Genomic DNA, 17,362 nt, shown 5'->3' on the forward strand with positions numbered 1-17,362 from the left:
CTAAGCTTTAGAGTGGTATAGAGTACGCAGCTGACCCGCTCTCAGAAAAGCTGGGGCACCACCATCGGCTACTCACAAATCGCGAGGAGTTGTCATTCTTCACTGTCTTGGCATTGCCGAAGGCCTCCAGGATGGGATTAGCCTGCAGCAGCTGCCTCTCCAGTTCACCCTAAAAAAGAATCCAGAGAGCCGTGAAGCCGAGTGAGCGAAGTAGGGGGGACACGGTCCTCGGCCCAAAATCCGGAGAGGGGAGGCAGACCGGACCGTCATCCGAGGCCCAGAGGGACGAGGGTGACGCTTTGGAGTTGGACCGAATGGCTTTTCACACAGCTGTAAGCCAGATCGTAGGTCAAATTTCGACCTGAAATGCACAGCTGGGCAACCGGGCTTTTCCAGGGCCTTAAATAAAAGGTCCTTTCTTGCTTCCAACTAAATTCCCGTTTTCAGCGTAAGACAAGAACTCATTCTCCTCTGCCCTCCCCGTGGCGGTGTGAGCACCTCGATTGAGCAAGCTCCTTTCCTTTAATGGGACCAACCTTAAGAAAAACTGGGTTATTGTGAGTCCAAAGCTAGCTTTACCATCGAACAACCTTTACAAACAGAGTGATTTTAGCAGATTTTTATTCTCCAACCTAGTGCTGACTCCCCTGGGATGCTAACCCTCCTGGCCTTCTGAACCGGACACCTTAAACAGGGTGGCCTCGTGGGAAGGGCGACGGCCTAGAAGTCAGAGGACCTGGGTTCTAATCCCAACTCTGCCATGTCTGCTGTGTGACCTTGGGCAAGTCCCTGTCACAGTCTTCTGTAAAATGGGGATTAAGACTGTCAGCCCCATGTGGGACAGGGACTCTGTCCAACCTGATGAGTTTGTATTAACCACGGTGCTTAGAACAGTGCTTGGCACATAGTAAGCTCTTACCAAATACCACAGTTATTATCATTATTATTATTATGATGTTCAGCCTCTGACGAGTTCTGAGAGTTTCCATCGGAGCTGCCAACATCTCAAGCGGTGGCTCTCTGGTCCGTTGGCTCACCCTTTCTACAATCCCCACCTCCCACCCCCGCTATCGCTCCGGGACTCAGCCAAACGTCGACACCTAGGTATGTGTTTTTATATTTTGGAATGGGAGGGGAAGACAGGCCTCCAAAAAACAGTCTGGTCCCCTGGACGTCTCTAAACCACACCACAATCCCACCACCCCTGGGGGCAAAACAAACCCATTCCACCCTCCGTGGGGCAGAAAACACCATCACATAATCGGCCCAATCCAGGACCCCAACCGGGGCCCTGAGTAGCCTGACTGAATGCACTGTGGAGCTCCTTGCCATTCTCAACTGCTGGCTCCTGCTGGGCTAAGATCAGCCTTGGAAATAGCCCCTGGCCTTCCCACCCAGCCCAGGCACGTCAAAAAGAGAACGTTCATTTCGCTCCTTTTACTACCGGTATCTCCACGGGGAAAGGCAGGCTGGAAAAACCTTGGTGTGGCCTGACAACTTTTATGCTCTTTTTATAAGCCTGGATTGGTGCCAAACACACACACAGAGCTGTGAAGGCAGCTTTTAAACCAGGGGTAGCAGCAGTAGCAGTCGATAATACACAGAGTGGTTGGCTACCACTGCCTTCGAAAGAGTGACGCTTAGCACGGCGCTCTGCACACAGTAGGCGCTCAAAAACTGCTATTTGTGATCTTGGTGACGACGATGATCGTGAAGATGGATGGGTGGCACCCTCTTTCAGAGCACCTGGGGAGTTTTCCAGTGGCAACAAGTTGCAGGGCCTGTCTCCTCTCCTCAGAGAACAAGGACACGACCGGCATCTGAACAAGATGAAGTTACAAAAAAGGGTTCTTCAAGAGAGCTGTTTTCTTACGCCGTTATTGTTCAGCAAAAGCAAGAACCACCCAGTTCTAGCCACCGTGGATCGTCAAGCAAGAGGGACCGGCTCCTGACCCTCTAGACTGTCAGCTCCTTGTGGGCGGGGAATGTGTCTGTTTATTGTTATACTGTACTCTCCCCAAGGGCTTAGTACAGTGCTCTGCACCCAGAAAGCGCTCGATAAATATGACTGAATGACCCAGCAGCATGGGAATACCGGACCAGGCCCCAGAGGCGGAAGTTGCCATGGGGGAGAATTTCTCTTCAGGCATTTCCGCACGTCAATAGCGACAGCGCCGCTGGGTCTCTGACCCGTCTCTTGTTCTGTGTTGAGACTCTTGGGCTGGGGAGGGGACACAAGGCCCACCCCAGAAAGCTGCTTCCTCTCCAAAGAGATGGACTTGGGCAAGGATCACTCTCCACTCATTAATGCTCCCTTCAAACCACAGGGCCATCTGCCAGAGTGGCCACACCTCCCACCCCCTGCTCTTTCAATCAACCAGTCAACTGTATTTATTGAGCACTTTCTGAGGGCAGGGCGCTGTATTATGTGCTTGGGAGAGTATGATACAATATGACAGACACAAGTGGGAAGCATGTCTACTAACTCTGTTGGACTGTACTCTCCCAAGTGGGTAGTACAGTGCTCTGCACACAGTAAGTGCTCAATAAACACACAACTGACTAACAGACTAGGCCAGAGCCTGGGTTCCGGCTGCCAACCTCTGCCTCCCCTCCCAATGTGGCCTCCCAGTCAACCAGTTTGAATCTGGCTGAAACCGGGTAGATGGGGATGGGAGGCAAGGGGATCATCGATAATCATCCATCATCATGTGGACTGTAAGCTCGCTGAGAGCAGGGAACGCGTCTGTTATACCGTACTCTCCCAAGCGCTTAGTAGAGTGGCCTGCACTCAGTAAGCATTTAAATAGGACTGACTGAGTTCACCAAGCTCAAGGGTCATCACTCCGCTCCGGGAGCTTTGGTTTAATGATTATTTCTTGGACTTTCTCTTTACCAGACGCAGGTCTGCTGCAGATTTAAAACCGGAACCATGTTCTGCGCACAGTAAATGCTCGATTAAATACTACTGATTGACTAATATAATGAAAAGGAATCTTTTTGCTATTCGCTCTTAGAACAGCTTTAAGAAACGCCTGTCCTGAACAGTCAGTGTCTCCTGACAGGTCTCCTGCCACTAGCCCACTGTGGGACTTTAGGGAAGTAAGTTACTCAGTTCCTCTGGGCCTCAGTTTCCTCTCTGGTAAAATGGGGATAAGATATCTGCTTTCCCTCCCTCTTTGATGATGATCATCAACTGGGACAGGATTATCTCGTGTATCAGACTGTGGATAGAGCATGGGCCTGGAGTCAAAAAGACCTGGGTTCTAATTCCGGCTCTGCCGCTTGTTTGCTTTGTGACCTCGGGCAAGCCATTTCACCGTTCCTCGGCTACCACATCTGTAAAATGGGAATTAAGACTGAGCTCCATGAGGGGCAGGGACTGCGTCCAACCCGATTTGCTTGTATCCGCCCCAGCGCTCAGTACAGTGACTGGCAGATAGCAAGGTCTTAAATGCCACAATTATCATTACTATCTATCCCAGTGCTTGGCACAGGGTAAGTGCCTAATGAAAACTCTCTAAAGGTCCTCAAGGGGAATGCTAATGAATAAACAATCACTATCTGGGGACTCGAGTCTGATTTTTCTCAAGTTCTGCTTCCGAAGAGATTTGGACAGATGAAAAGTTAGAGGGAGAGAGGGTGGGAGTTCCTACCGAGAGGGAGGAAATGTAATGGGAAAAAGCCTCTTCTCCGAGGACTGTTGTTTCCAGGCCAAAGCACGTCTGTTTCACCAGTCTAGAGCGCCAGGTCCCGGCTTGGCATTCCAAACCCCGAATGGCCCGGGGCAGGCCTCGATAAGCAGGGTCTAATGGGAGAGTTGGCTGGCTCTGATGGGCTGCCCTGGCTCTGGACCATGTGGAACCAGAAGGCCACCTGGTCCACAGCCAAGCCCAAGTGAGCCCGGCCCACCCTCTCTTCCTGGGGGGGGGCACTGCCAGGCAGGGTGACAGCTGACTGGTGCCCTGTGGAGCCTCAAATCTCAGGAGCCAGCAGGGGAAGTAGAATCCCACAGAAGGGTGTCTCTTCCAATAATCATAATAATAACTGAGGTATTTGTTAAGCATTTATTATGTGCTAAGTAGCATGGCCTGGAGGAAAGAGCACAGGCCTGGGAGTCAAAGGACCTAGTTTCCAAACCTGGCTTCGCTGCTTGTCTGCTGGGTGACCTTGGGCAGGTCACTTCACTTCTCTGGGCCTCAGTTCCTTCATCTGTAAAATGGGGACTAAGACTGTGAACCCCATGGGTTCACAATTATCTTCTATCTGCCCCAGAGTTTAGTAGAGTGCCCGGCACATAGTAAGCACTTAGATACCATTTTTAAAAAAGCACTGTACTAAATACTGAGGGAGATGCAAGATAACTGAGGCCCAGAGAAGTGAAGTGACTTACCCGAGGTCACACATCCAAGATTAGAACCAGGGTGTTCCAACTCCCAGGCCCGGGCTCTTCCCATTAGGCCATGCTGCTTCCCTTCTGGTCCTGTGGCAGCAGTGGCTCTGCTCTGCTTGGCCCTGGACGGGGACGGAGGAAGGAGCCGACATTTCCACCCAGACAGGTTTGGATTCTACTGTCACAGAGACAAGCAGCACGGCATGATGGATAGAGCACAGGATGGGAAGCAGAAGGATCTGGGTTCTAATCCTGGTTCTGACACTTGTCTGCTTTGTGATTTTGGGCATGTCACTTTGCTTCTCTCTGCCTTAGTCAGAGGTCATGGTTCTAATCCCGGCTCTGTCACTTGTCAGCTGTGTGACTGTGGGCAAGTCACTTAACTTCTCTGTGCCTCAGTTACCTCATCTGTAAAATGGGGATTAACTGTGACCCTCACGTGGGACAACCTGACTACCCTGTATCTACCCCAGCGCTTAGAACAGTGCTCGGCACATAGTAAGCGCTTAACAAATACCAACCTTATTATCTGTAGGATGGGGAAACTGTGAGCCCCAGGTGGGACAGGGTCTGTATTCAACCTGAATTGCTTGAATCCACCCCAGTGCTTAATTCAGTGCCTGGCACATAATAAGTGCTTAACAAATACCACAATTATTATTATTACTACAAGTGGGGCGGTATTGGTTAAACTAAGCTTAGGCTGCCCCCAGAATACCAGAGTTACAACCATAAATCAGAGGGAAGCCTGCATTCCAAGTTTGAAGAAGAAACGGATGGTAAATAAGTTGAGGTCACAGAAGAGCTTCCGCCATCTCAAGGTTCCACAACACAACTTCCAGTCCTCTGGATTTTAAGCTCCCTGTGGACAGGGAACCTGTCTACCAATTCCGTTATACTGTTCCCTCCCATGTGCTTAGAAAAGTGCTCTGCCCACAGTAAGTACTCAGTAAATAGGACCGGCAGAGATCTACCACATCGGCCCAAACAACGCGGTAGCCCAGAGTTCCGAGCGTCAAGTCAGGCCCAGTTACAGGTGCCCTGTAAAATTCTGATCCTGAGGAATTTCTGAGTGCTCCAGGATTGGGATCCTAGAGGTGGGAATTTGCAATGGGGTTGCTCCAGGCCCGACCACATAGTCCTATTTTTAAGCAATCATCCTAAAAAGCAGAGAATGGAAAAGGAGGGGGCAGGAGGAGGGAGAAAAAGGCTTGAATAGTTTCTAAATATAACTACCGACGCCCCATGGAAAAAGCTTCAGAATGTCTTGCAAGGTTTGGCACACGAAGGTTATCCTTGGTCCGATTCCAGAAGCCTCGGCTCATTAGGACGTTATACGAAGTACACGCCCCGGGTCTGCATGCGGAGAGACACCCACCCTTACTTATTCGTATACTGCTGCACGCAACGTGCCAGGCTGTACAGAGACCAGGGGCACCGGATTACATTCAGAAGATACATCCGGGTCCTCGGTTTCAGAGAGAAGTTTGAAAGTATGTGCACGGGAGAGAAGGAGACACACACGCGTGCACGCAGGCACACATACACACACACACACGTGTGCGCGCAGGCACACACACATACTCACACAGTCATGCTGCAAAGTTGGAACATCCCATCCCACAGACAATCCCTTGGTGAGCTTTCCCAGCACTCTTGCTAACTGTCTGGGGGTAGTGCGTGAGAAAGATCAGCCAACATCTGGTTGGAACACATGCACACAGGATCCTCGGCACTGCTCTAGAAGCGCTCGCCCCAACCGAACCACGCTCCGGTCAGGTCCCAGCAGAGGGATGCTTCGGCCACAGTGCACTGTGGGAAAGTCCGAGCCAGGGTCTCGGGCGGCAAGGATCGGGGACGTGGCCCCGGGGCAGGTCGGCAGAAGTCATTGGTTCAGAGTGAACAGAGAGACACTGTGCATCACAAGGTCCAAAAAGAAAGGACAGAGTCAGTGAGCGGAGTCTACGAGAATCGTTCTAATTGCAGACGGTGATATTGGTGTGGAGTGAAAAGCTGCTCAGAGATAAACAAATAAAAAAGTCACACAATGGGCAGAACACGCATTCCTGGTGCAGACCGTGCAGTAAAACGTGCAGCTCACCTAAGCGAGGACACAACTGATGAGTTCGACCATAATCCATCAAGGGAGAGGGGAGAAAAACGTTAAGTGAGACAACTTTCGAGAGGTCCCTCGTACTGTCAACCCGGGGGCCGTCCGTCCAGCCGAATTTTAGCGGGAATCGAAAGAGCTCAGGGAACAGGTAACTGCTAGAGCCAAAGCTTCCTGAAAAAAGACAGTACACTTCCCTCTTCTCACTCCCAAAGCCTAAACAGCGACCGAGATATCTCTCCCTTTCTCCTACACTCACATCAAGGACTGAGCGTTTCGTACAGTGCTCTGCACAGAGTAAGCGCTCAGTAAACACTACCGGTTGTTGGACTGACTGGCCCTAGGAGGGGAGGACCAGGTCAAAATTCCCTGGAGGCAGCCGGCTGAAGTCTTGACTGAGAATCCCGGTTTGGACGTCACTGGTTTCTACAAAAACCCTAAAACTCACCAGACCGAGGAGAAAAAATTCTCGCTAATTAACTACCCGTTCCAAACGAGACCGAGGAAAACGACTGATGTGTTTTCGGGGGGTAGACTTGGTAACAAATCTGCATTCTCCTTCCTTTCCCAGAGGGCCATTATTCAGTGGATGCCACTTATGCTATTCTCCAGGAAGACCCACCGTCCCTACCCTATCCTCCCCAAAGCCTACAACTTTGGGAACAGGGGAAGATTATGAACTTCCAGGTAGGCACTTACCTGATCTTTTTTGCTCTTATGTGAAGAAGCAACATGAGCCAGATACTGAATGACCTTCTTGGTGTTTTCGGTCTTTCCAGCTCCCGATTCACCCCTGAAAAAGGAACAAGGGGATTATTCAGGAGAAAGTGGGGGAATCGCTAGATCTACCCTTCTTGACACAGGCCATCCTCTAGACCGAAAGCTTGTTGTGGGCAGGGAATGTGTCTGTTATAGCGCTATACTGTAATAGTAATAGCAACTATAATTGCGGTATTTGTTAAGCGCTTACTACATGCCAGGCAACCAGTAAATTGGGTTGGACAGAGTTCCCCCTGTCCCACATGGGGTTCAGTCTTAACCCCCATTTTACAGATGAGGCAAAGAGAAGTGAAGTGACTTGCCCAAGATCACACAGCAGACAAGTGGATGAGCTGGAATCAGAACTCAGGTCCTGACTCCCAGGCCCGTGCTCAATCCACTACGTGATGCTGCTTCGCTTAAGGCCTTAGTACAGTGCTCTGCACACAGTAAGCGCTCAATAAATACGACTGACTCACTGAGAGTGGGAAGCTGGCACAAAAACACTGCCCTGATTGCCATCCCTTTAAGCCAGCAGCAGTGACCCCAGGCGCCATAGTGACAGCTGCAGCCAAAATCTCCCCCAAGGAATTCTCACTCGGTCAGTTTCCCATGGTTCTCAGGAGGCCCCGGCTAAAGGAATCTTCTCCTTTGCTCGCCTGGTCACTTGGCAGCCTTCATTTCTAAATGGTTCAGGAGCAAGTTCGAAGGCAGCTGCTGAGTTGGGGGCGGTCAAAGGCACTTAAAACAAGTCCCTTCAAAACTTAAGTTGTGTCCAAAATGGAATGTTTTGTACCATTAACTCCTTCAGCATTCGGGTGTGCCAAACCTTGGGTTTTTGTTGGGCTGGGAGGATGAGGACTCAGGAATGCAGGGGCTAGTCTAGCCCTCAGTGAGTAATTACCTCCCCGATTCTACTAAATTGGGACTGATTCTCATTCGTTTGGACTGTGAGAACTCCTATCCCACAGTCCTTTTGGGGAAGACGAGTCCCACCTAGGGCTAGGAGGTATACATTCACTCACACCACCTTCCTGCATACCGCCCAGGGACTTCCCGATCAGAGAAAGGACTGAGGCGGTAAGGGAGATTTGTGTGAGGAGGTCAAATCAATCAATGGTATTTATTGAGCGCTGTGTGCAGAGCACTATACTAAGAGCTTGGGAAAGTACAATATAAGAGAGTTGGTAGACACGTCCCCCCCATCCATGACGAGCTTACAGTCTAGAGATGTCGATTATTCCCTATAGGGAAGAGTGTCTCGCAACTCCCCTTCTCTCCCGTCACCCCCCTCCCCCCGCAAGAACCTCTCTGAGCCCCCTCACGTCCGACAACACGGAACGCCCCCCAGGAGAGAATGCAATACTTACGTGCACAGAATGGACTGATCTTCTCGATCTGAAACAAAGGGAACACAGGATGAGACAGACCAAAACCAGTTTCCGTCTGTTACAAAAGCCCTTTGTTCAGACAACAAAGACAGTGTGCTGCCACTGCCCCATACATGAAGTGCGCGGGCCTCTCTCAAAACTCCCCTACAAGAGGATCTTCAGAACAGCGGCCAAACAGAGGCCGGCCACATGTCTCCCGTGACGGGCCCCTGGGGCGGCTGCTCCAGCCTGCCGCGATTCCAAACCCTCGGCCGATTCCAAACCCTCGGCCGGCCCCGGCTCAGTCCCCCTCCCCCACCTCACCTCAAAACCTGAGCGAGGCAAGATGGAAATCAAAACAGACTCGTGGTCCCAGGCACTTTTGAGATCACGCTCCTGGTCTTGCTCCACCACTTCCCAGCGTGACCCAAGACCGAACAAACGGGAAGGGCTGAGCTGGGTCCAGAAGTTAAGATCTCGATTACAATCTCCAAAGCGGTCGAAACCCCAGAGGACTCAAATCTGTTTTGTCACCTCCGGTGAAGTGAGTGGTGGTCTACTTTGTATGCAATCTAGTTTGGATGGAGAAGCAGCGTGGCCAAGAGGGGAGAGCATGGACCTGAGTTCTAATCCGGAGCAGCTGCTTACCAGTTGTGTGACCTTGAGCAAGTGACTTCACTTCTCTGAGCCTCAGTTCCCTCATCTCCAAAATGGGGATTCGATACCTGTTCTCCCTCCTACTTAACCTGGGAGCCTCATTTGGGGCCTGATTATCTTGCACCTACCCCAGCACTAAGTGCAGCGCTTGGTACATTAAACGTACTTAACAAATACCACAATTATTATTGTTGTTGTTATTATTAGGCCAGATAAATTTTCCAGAGAAAAAGTCCTACTAAAACTCTTTTCCAATGAAGTTCTCACACCTCCAATAATACCACACTTCCAGTACACAGTTCGGACCCACTGAACTGCTCTTAGGTATATGTGAATATCCAATTATTTAATCAGCTCTCATCCTGACCTATTCCCCGCCCTGCCCGTTCTATGCTTGTTCTTCCTTCTACTCTCACCGCTGACAAATCATCTGCCTGTCTCTCCCTTTAGCCCGTAAGCTCCTTGAGGGAAGGAAACGTGTGTCTGACTTCAGCAGGCTGTTCTCTCCCAAGCGTCTAGCACAGTCTCTGGCCCTCAGAACGTGCTCAAAGACCATCGGCCGATCGAAAGCCTCAGACCGGTTTCCTGCGATTCGGGCCTTCTGAGCTCCCAGCACCGATCTGCTCTGCACACAGTAAGCGCTCAATCAATACCATTGATTGATTGATGACAGAACTCTTCCCCTTTGCCACAGCTGTCTCTCAAGTAAGTGCGGATTATTACTGACTTCACATCCCTATGGGTTGTAAGGAGCAATCAACCCAGTACACTCTGAAAATGAAGTGCTAAACTCACAGCTACAGTCTTATGGGTCTACCAGCACCATACAAAATCTACTTCCGCCACCCCACCCATCCAAACCTCGGCTCCATCTCAAAGGGGCCGGGCCGGTTCAGAGATGGCCTGACGGTGGTTCTGAAGACCATCTTCACTTGAGAAGCAGCATGGCCTAGCCAGAAGGACCTGGGTTCTTAATTCCGGCTCTCTGCCTCTTGTCATGTCACTTCACTTCTCTGTGCCCCAGTTCCCTCATCTGTAAAAAGGGGATTGAGACTGTGAGCCCCATGTGGGACAGGGACTGGGTCCAACTCATTCATACATTCAGTAGCATTTATTGGGCGCTTACTATGTGCAGAGCACTGGACTAAGCGCTTGGAATGTACAATTCGGCAACAGATAGAGACCATCCCTGCCCAATGATGGGCTCACAGTCTAATCGGGGGAGACAGACGGACAAAAACAAGACAACATAATCACGATAAAAAGAATCAAGGGGATGTACACCTCATTAACAAAATAAATAGGGTAATAAAAATATATACAAATGAGCACAGTGCGGAAGGGAGAGGGGGAGGAGCAGAGGGAAAGGGGGCTTAGCTGAGGGGAGGTGAAGGGGGGAAGGAGGAAGGAGGAGGGCGGAGGCGGAGCAGAGAGGGAGCAGAGGGAAAATGGGTAGCTCAGTCTGGGAAGGCCTCCTGAAGGAGGTGAGCTCTCAGTAGGGTTTTGAAGGGGGAAGAGAGTTAGTTTGGCAGAGGTGAGGAGGGAGGGCATTCCAGGACAGCGGTAGGACGTGGGCCAGGGATCGACAGCGGGATAGGCCGTGAACGGGGGACGATGAGGAGGTGGGCGGCAGAGGAGCGGAGCGTGCGGGGTGGGCAGTAGAAAGAGAGAAGGGAGGTGAAGTAGGAGGGGGCAAAGTGATGGAGTCCTCCCCAGGGCTTAGTACAGTGCCTGGCACATAGTAAGCGCTTAACAGATACCACAATTATTATTACTGTCATTATTACTAAGGTCAATCTCGGTGAGGTACCTAATTGGAGAATGGCTCACCGCACCACATGCCAGGTGGGGCTTGCATGACTGGGCCCTGGGTGACTGAATCAGGAGAATGACTCATATCACCCTTGCAAAGGGCCTGGGGTGATGTTTATGGTTGTTCAGTATTAGAACGGACTCTCAGGACATTCTGGGTCATCTCCCTTCCAAAAAAAGGCAGCTCTCGCTACTAGCTTGATCTCTGCCATCAGGCTGGCACTGGGCCCTTTACCCCCATTCTCATCTTCTATCCACTGATTGTTCAAGAGAGAAACATACATACCCACACACGTACCACACGACAACCCCTAAGTCCCTCCCCCTGCAACTTCCCCCAGGAAAAAAATAGGGCCAGAATTCTGGGGAGAAATCTTGGAGGCGGATATCAAAAGACACTCAAGCCCAGGTGTCAGGACCCAGAACTTCATCACTTTCCTGTGAACAGACAAGCTTCCTCTTCTTTTCTTCACCTTCCTCCTTCCCCCCAACCCCACCCCGGCCATACTTCAAAACGAAAAAGACATTCATTCATTCAGCTGTATTTATTTATTGAGCACTTGCTATGTGCAGAGCACTTTACTAAGCACTTGGGACACTTTCTCCTAAGGAATACGTAGGACCCCAGTTCCACAGCAGGGCCTGAAATTAGGATTTAAGCTGCAAATTGGCAAAAATAAATTCTATCTGTGGGCTAAAGGGACAGTGGAAGGGTGGGGAAAGGAAGAACGCAATCTCTCTTTCCCACACTGTTGCAGTTTTGTGGCACTCTGGTAAGTGGGAAAAGTCTAAGATGAACCCACCGTAAATTATACGGGATTCCCTCCTCCCTCCCCACCCCCATTTTGTTCTCCCCATGGTCTAAACCAGCTGCAGACATGTTTAGTCATTTTCTCCTGAAGCCGGCAAGAATGTACCTGCAAGTGCGGGCAAGCCACATGGCGGCAGGCAGACACTACCATAAAAGGAAACATTCCCATCCAAAGTCCAGAAGGAAATGCTTTCCCAGAGTGGCGGAGGGGCAGTCGCTGGGATAGCTGGAATTCCTTTAATTGTGTGAGGACGAGTCAGATGCTGTATTGTTGAACAACAGGAAACGGGACCCTATCAAAGAGGCCTGAGAGGCAGCAGGGTTAAATTACTTCTCTCTCTCTCTCACACACACACACACAAGCTCCAAATTCCAACCTTACTTATCAGAATCCATTACCTAACCCTCCTCCCCGAACTATGTCTCCCAGGATTTCTGAACAACATCCAGAAGAGGGGCGATGGTTTTAACATGGCCTTAATGAGGAAGTTACAGGCCCTTCAAAATTTGTTTCCCGCTTACTTTAGCGTTTGTACTCACCACAAACAACCCCAACTGACCTCGCTAGCCATTATTATAATCAGGTACCTTTCTCATCCCTGCCACATAAAGACAGAAATCCATGCTGGGTCAGACCTCTTTCACCCCCCAGTGTGTGAGAAGTCTCCTTCTATTTTGATAGTCCCTTGCTCTGAGCCCTCTAGACTTTAAGCTCCCTGTGGGAATGGAACATGTCTGATAACACTGTTATTTTGTACTCTCCCAAGTGCTTAGTACAGGGTTCTGCACACACTGAGTGCTTAATAAATACCAATAAATTGAACTGAGAAACTCAGATATGGACATGAGTTGATCCTCATATATCCTTAGAAAGATGTCAGGGAGCTCATTTCTCCCCTAATTTTGAAGCACGCATACTGTCTCAAAGATCTATTTTCTCACTCGAAACTATGGCATCCTCATCAGTTTATGCCTATCTCTCTCTGCCTGCAAGCTCTTTGAGGGCAGGGACCATAAAATTCATTTCCTTTTTACATGGCGTCTAGTTCAGGGGAATCGCTCTCCAAGAGATGGAATTCTCCCTCCGCAGGTGAGGAAGCGGAACCACCAAGTGATGGAGTTTGCCCAAGACTCCTCAGGACTTCCTGAGCACCAGGCCGGCGGAGGAAGAAGACAGGGGGATCTTTAACCCCAAGCCAGTGCTCAACCCCACTCAAGCTCACAGCCTGCACTTAAAACACATAACTCACACCACATCTAAACCAAACTTCTTTGAGCACTGACACTATAAGAAGAGATGTTAAATTCAAATTCAGCCTGATCAGCCAGTGGTAGTTATTATTTATTGCATGCAGATCACTGGACTAAGTGCTATGGAGAGAACATCAGAGTTGGCAGAAATGATTCCAGCCCTCAAGGAGCTGACAATCTACTCTAAGGGACGTTGCTTCAAAAGAGGCTGGGGACAGAAAGCCAGGGGCCTGGCTAGGGTGGAGGGAGGGGCCTGAAGTTTAAAAGGTCGGGGGGAGGCGCACCAAGCTGCGCCTTGACTCCCAAATCCCAGAGACCAACTGGGAGCGTCCCGTTTTAGGTGCTGGCTAGAGTACTGGGATCAGCCTTCTGGACCCTTCCGTGAAGCTTCCGTGGGCTTCAGGGTCCATAGGTTTTATTTCACACCACCCTCCTCCCTCCAGACCAGGGCCTGTGATCCCAACCTAACTTAGGGGTACATGAGCAAGCACCCCAGAAGTGGCATTTACGGTGCCGATAAATCTAGGGGTCATCGGAAGATGACCGGGGTGAATCCTAGCCTTCTCCCAAAACCAGTAGCTCCCTTGGCTCTCCCCGAGGACAGAACCTACGTGCCTCGCTCCTTTTCAGCTGCTTGTGCTAGGATCCTTCCGGGAGGTAGAAATTGGATTTTAATTTTTGGTTTTTAACTTCTTTGATGTTCAATGCTGATTAAAAGGTAGATTACCCTTTAAGTGTTATTTAAAAAAAAAACAAAACTTTTACCTACTTGGGTGCTAAAACCATCGGGTTGAGTGGGATCTGTGCCAACTGAGTCAGGAACGGCCACTATACATGCTGGCATATGCATTAAATAGTGGACGACCCATTTCAAACTCAGCTCAGAAATCTCATTGTAAAAAGGGGGCGGGGGGGAAGCGTAGGGGGGATAATGAAACTCAAACCCCTAGGGTTCAGCCTCAGCCTCTCTCTGTTACAGAATACCCTGAGTAGACCTTATCACTCACTTCCTCTGTAAGAAGGGCTGCGTTTGAGCCTGTTCTTCTCCATAAAAGGCAAAGCAACTCTGGTGATGACATCAGTTCCTAGAGGAAGTGCAATGTGCAGGGGCTTGGTTCACAACTTTTTTCAAACCTAGAATTGACTCATGAGGACTTTGAAAAAGGGAAAGGGGGGTGGGGGGAATAAACTGACAAAAAACAATCCCAACCTCCTATCTGGATGGCTCTTGCGGGTTTCAAATCACCTCGGGTCTGGCTGAATTGGAGCCCTGCCGGCATTACTCCCTCGTTATTACTCGTGACTATCCGGACCTTGACACAAGTGTCTGGTGTGTGGCGGCCGACCAGAGCGGGTTACAAATTTCCAGTCTGAACTCCCCCAGACGGGTGGTCCCATGACTGTTTGGTGGGCTACGGGCCAGTAATATATGGTACAAACCCAGATTTAGCCACTGAAGGAGCTGCCTTAGCAGATCTCCTCAAAGCCCCTCATTAAAGGCTCTGTTCTACCTCCCACCTGCAAGGTAAATCTTTTCTTCTATAGAGTCACAGAGGGGTGGCAGTAATAGTATTTATTAAGCACTTACTGTGGGCCAGGCACCGTTCTGAATGCTGGGGAAGAGTGTATGGGGGCGGGGAGAGGAACAGAGTAGTTCCTCGAGGAGCTGACAATCTGAATATTTGGGTGGCTGGGGGGATGGGAGGCAGACACATCGGTAGTGTTGAAATACTCAAACATAAGGGACAAGGACAAATATGCAATTTGCAAAATAAAAAAACCTCCTTACTCTTGGGATGTTTTCTAACGGGGGACTCGGTGGCAGGGTCGGGGGAAGGAAGACAGGGGAGAGAAGGTTTTACTTTTGGTTTTCCAATTGATCTGATTGGTTATGGTTTCTGGCTGAGCACAGACTCCTGGAGTTCGGGCAGCTTGTGGCCCTTGGGAAATTCCAGGAAGTGGGAGGGTGGGAAAAGGAGGGGGGAGATGGGATGGTGGAATAGTAATATATTAGGGAAAGCTCTAAATCAAGAGAAGCTCAAATGTTGGCTTCATCACTAAAACCTAAGATTCCTCAGTGGTAGGCGGCTTGTGGACAGAACGGGATGTGATCCGGCTGGAGGGGAACACGACAATGGTGACTGATGGTAAAAGCCCTCTCCACTGCCCGTGTGGAGAAACTGAGGCTCAGAAGTCAAAGGCATATCAGAGGCAAGCAGCAGGCAGAGTCCCACAAGAACTGGTATGATTCCTGCCCATGGCTCTACCCGGGCAACTCCACTGGGCTTCTTAGAGAAGCAGCGTGGCTCAGTGGAAAGAGCCCGGGCTTGGGAGTCAGAGGTCATGGGTTCATATCTCGACTCTGCCGCTTGTCAGCTGTGTGACTGTGGGCAAGTCACTTCACTTCTCTGTGCCTCAGTTCCCTCATCTGTAAAATGGGGATGAAGACTGTGAGCCTCACGTGGGACAACCTGGTTACTCTGTATCTACTCCAGCGCTTAGAACAGTGCTCTGCACAAAGTAAGCGCTTAACAAATACCAACATTATTATTATTATTAGACCGAGCCGGGGGGGCAGGAATGCTGAGGGAGCCTTATTCCCTGGTGGCCGGAAGTGCACACCTCAAAGCCCAAGGCGGCTGCGTGCTTCCGGAGGCGCTCCGGGAATGGTCTCTCTGGGGTCTTTTGGAGCCCGGAGTCCTGACGCAAACGTGACTTAGTAGAGAGCGCACGGGCTTGGGAGTCAGAAGGACCTCGGTTCTAATCCCAGCTCTGCCACATGTCTGCTGTGTGAACTTGGGCCAGTCCTTTCACTTCTCTGGGCCTCAGTTATCTCATCTGTAAAATGAGCCCCATGGGGGACAAGGACTATGTCCAACCTAATTAATTTGTATCTACCCTAGTGCTTAGAAAGGTGCTTGTCACATAGTGAGTGCTTAACAAGTTCTGCAATTATTATTATTATTTGTGTTATTATTATTAACAGTTTCACCAAGCAGGTACTTGTAGAGATGCAGCATGGCCTGGTGGAATGAGTCCGAGTCTGGGAGTCAGAGGACCTGGGTCTCATCCTAGCCCGCCAATTGCTTGCCATGTGACCTAAAGTCACTTCACTTAGTGCCTCAGTTTGTCTCATCTGCAAAATGGATGGCCAATACCCAGTCTCCCTCTTACTTTGACAGGGAGCCCAATACGGGACTGGGACAGTGTCCCACCTGATTAACTTGTCTCTATCCCAGTGCTTGACACATAGTAAGCACTTAACAAATACTGCCAAAACCCAAAACGGGGGTGGTGGGAGATTTGGGAAACGATCTACCTGGCACTCTGATGCTCTTCCCCTTCTAAACTGAGCTCCCTGTGGGAAGAGAACTTGTCTTCCAACTCTGTTATACTGTACTCTCCCGTGTGCTTAGTACAGTGATCTGCACACAGTAAACATTCAATAAATATGATTGATGGATCTCGATCACAGGCCTCAACCACCTCCAAGCGCCTCCCCTTGAGCCCCCGTTAACCCAACCGGGAAACAAGAGCTCGATGTGTGGCTGTTTGCAGGCAAGGGGCAAGTCCAAGCATGAACTCTTCGCTTGGGAGCCAAACTGCCAGGGGGGGAAACAAAAGCGTGGCAGCAGGATGGGGCGCACCCTGGAAACCGGCGGGCTTTGATGAATGCGGAAGACATCGGCTCCCGGGACAGGAGCCGGAAGGACTCCGTTCCAGGGAGGGCGAGACAGAGCCACAGGGTGGGAGACGAAGGGATGAGCAATTAAGACAAATAGGGCAGGGGGTTGACGGGGAGTGTGTGTGTGGGGGCGAGTGGGCGGGGAAAGAAACCTGAACAATGCTAGGATAAATCCAGCTCCGAAGAAAATCAGAAATACGCCCTGCTTCCTTTCCCACCTGAATCATGGAGTGTAAAAGCCAAGTGATCTCCAGAAGGCTAAAGCAACAAATGAGTAACTAGGGTCACATGGGATAGGACAGTGACAGTCTCACTCCTTTTGACTTCGGGGAGGTGCAAGCGCAGCCATACCCACATGAAAGACTTTTTTTCATTCTTTTTTTAAGAGTCTTAAACAGAACTCCCTAACTGGCCTTTGTCTGTGACATCCTATTAGCAGTTTGGAAAGCCGCAGATGTTTCTAGCCAGTTTCCCAGGCTGTGTTTGGTAAACAGGTTTTGCTCTGTAAACTGGC

General features: G+C 50.2%; 1 protein-coding gene across 2 annotated transcripts in view; it reads right to left on the bottom strand.

Moving 5' to 3' along the window:
- The window catches only part of MYH9 (myosin heavy chain 9), a 101,482-nt gene that overhangs the window by 34,714 nt on the left and 49,406 nt on the right, over positions 1-17,362 (bottom strand). For both annotated transcript variants that reach the window (XM_003430574.4, XM_029079304.2), the window contains 3 exons: positions 8,633-8,660; positions 7,203-7,296; positions 77-169 (listed from right to left, as the gene is read on the bottom strand). In XM_003430574.4, the coding sequence (XP_003430622.2) occupies positions 77-169; positions 7,203-7,296; positions 8,633-8,660 (215 nt within the window). The remainder of the gene's footprint in view (positions 1-76; positions 170-7,202; positions 7,297-8,632; positions 8,661-17,362) is intronic.

The sequence above is a fragment of the Ornithorhynchus anatinus genome, chromosome 14 (assembly GCF_004115215.2).
Source record: "Ornithorhynchus anatinus isolate Pmale09 chromosome 14, mOrnAna1.pri.v4, whole genome shotgun sequence".
In the NCBI taxonomy this organism is placed as follows: Eukaryota; Metazoa; Chordata; class Mammalia; order Monotremata; family Ornithorhynchidae; genus Ornithorhynchus; species Ornithorhynchus anatinus.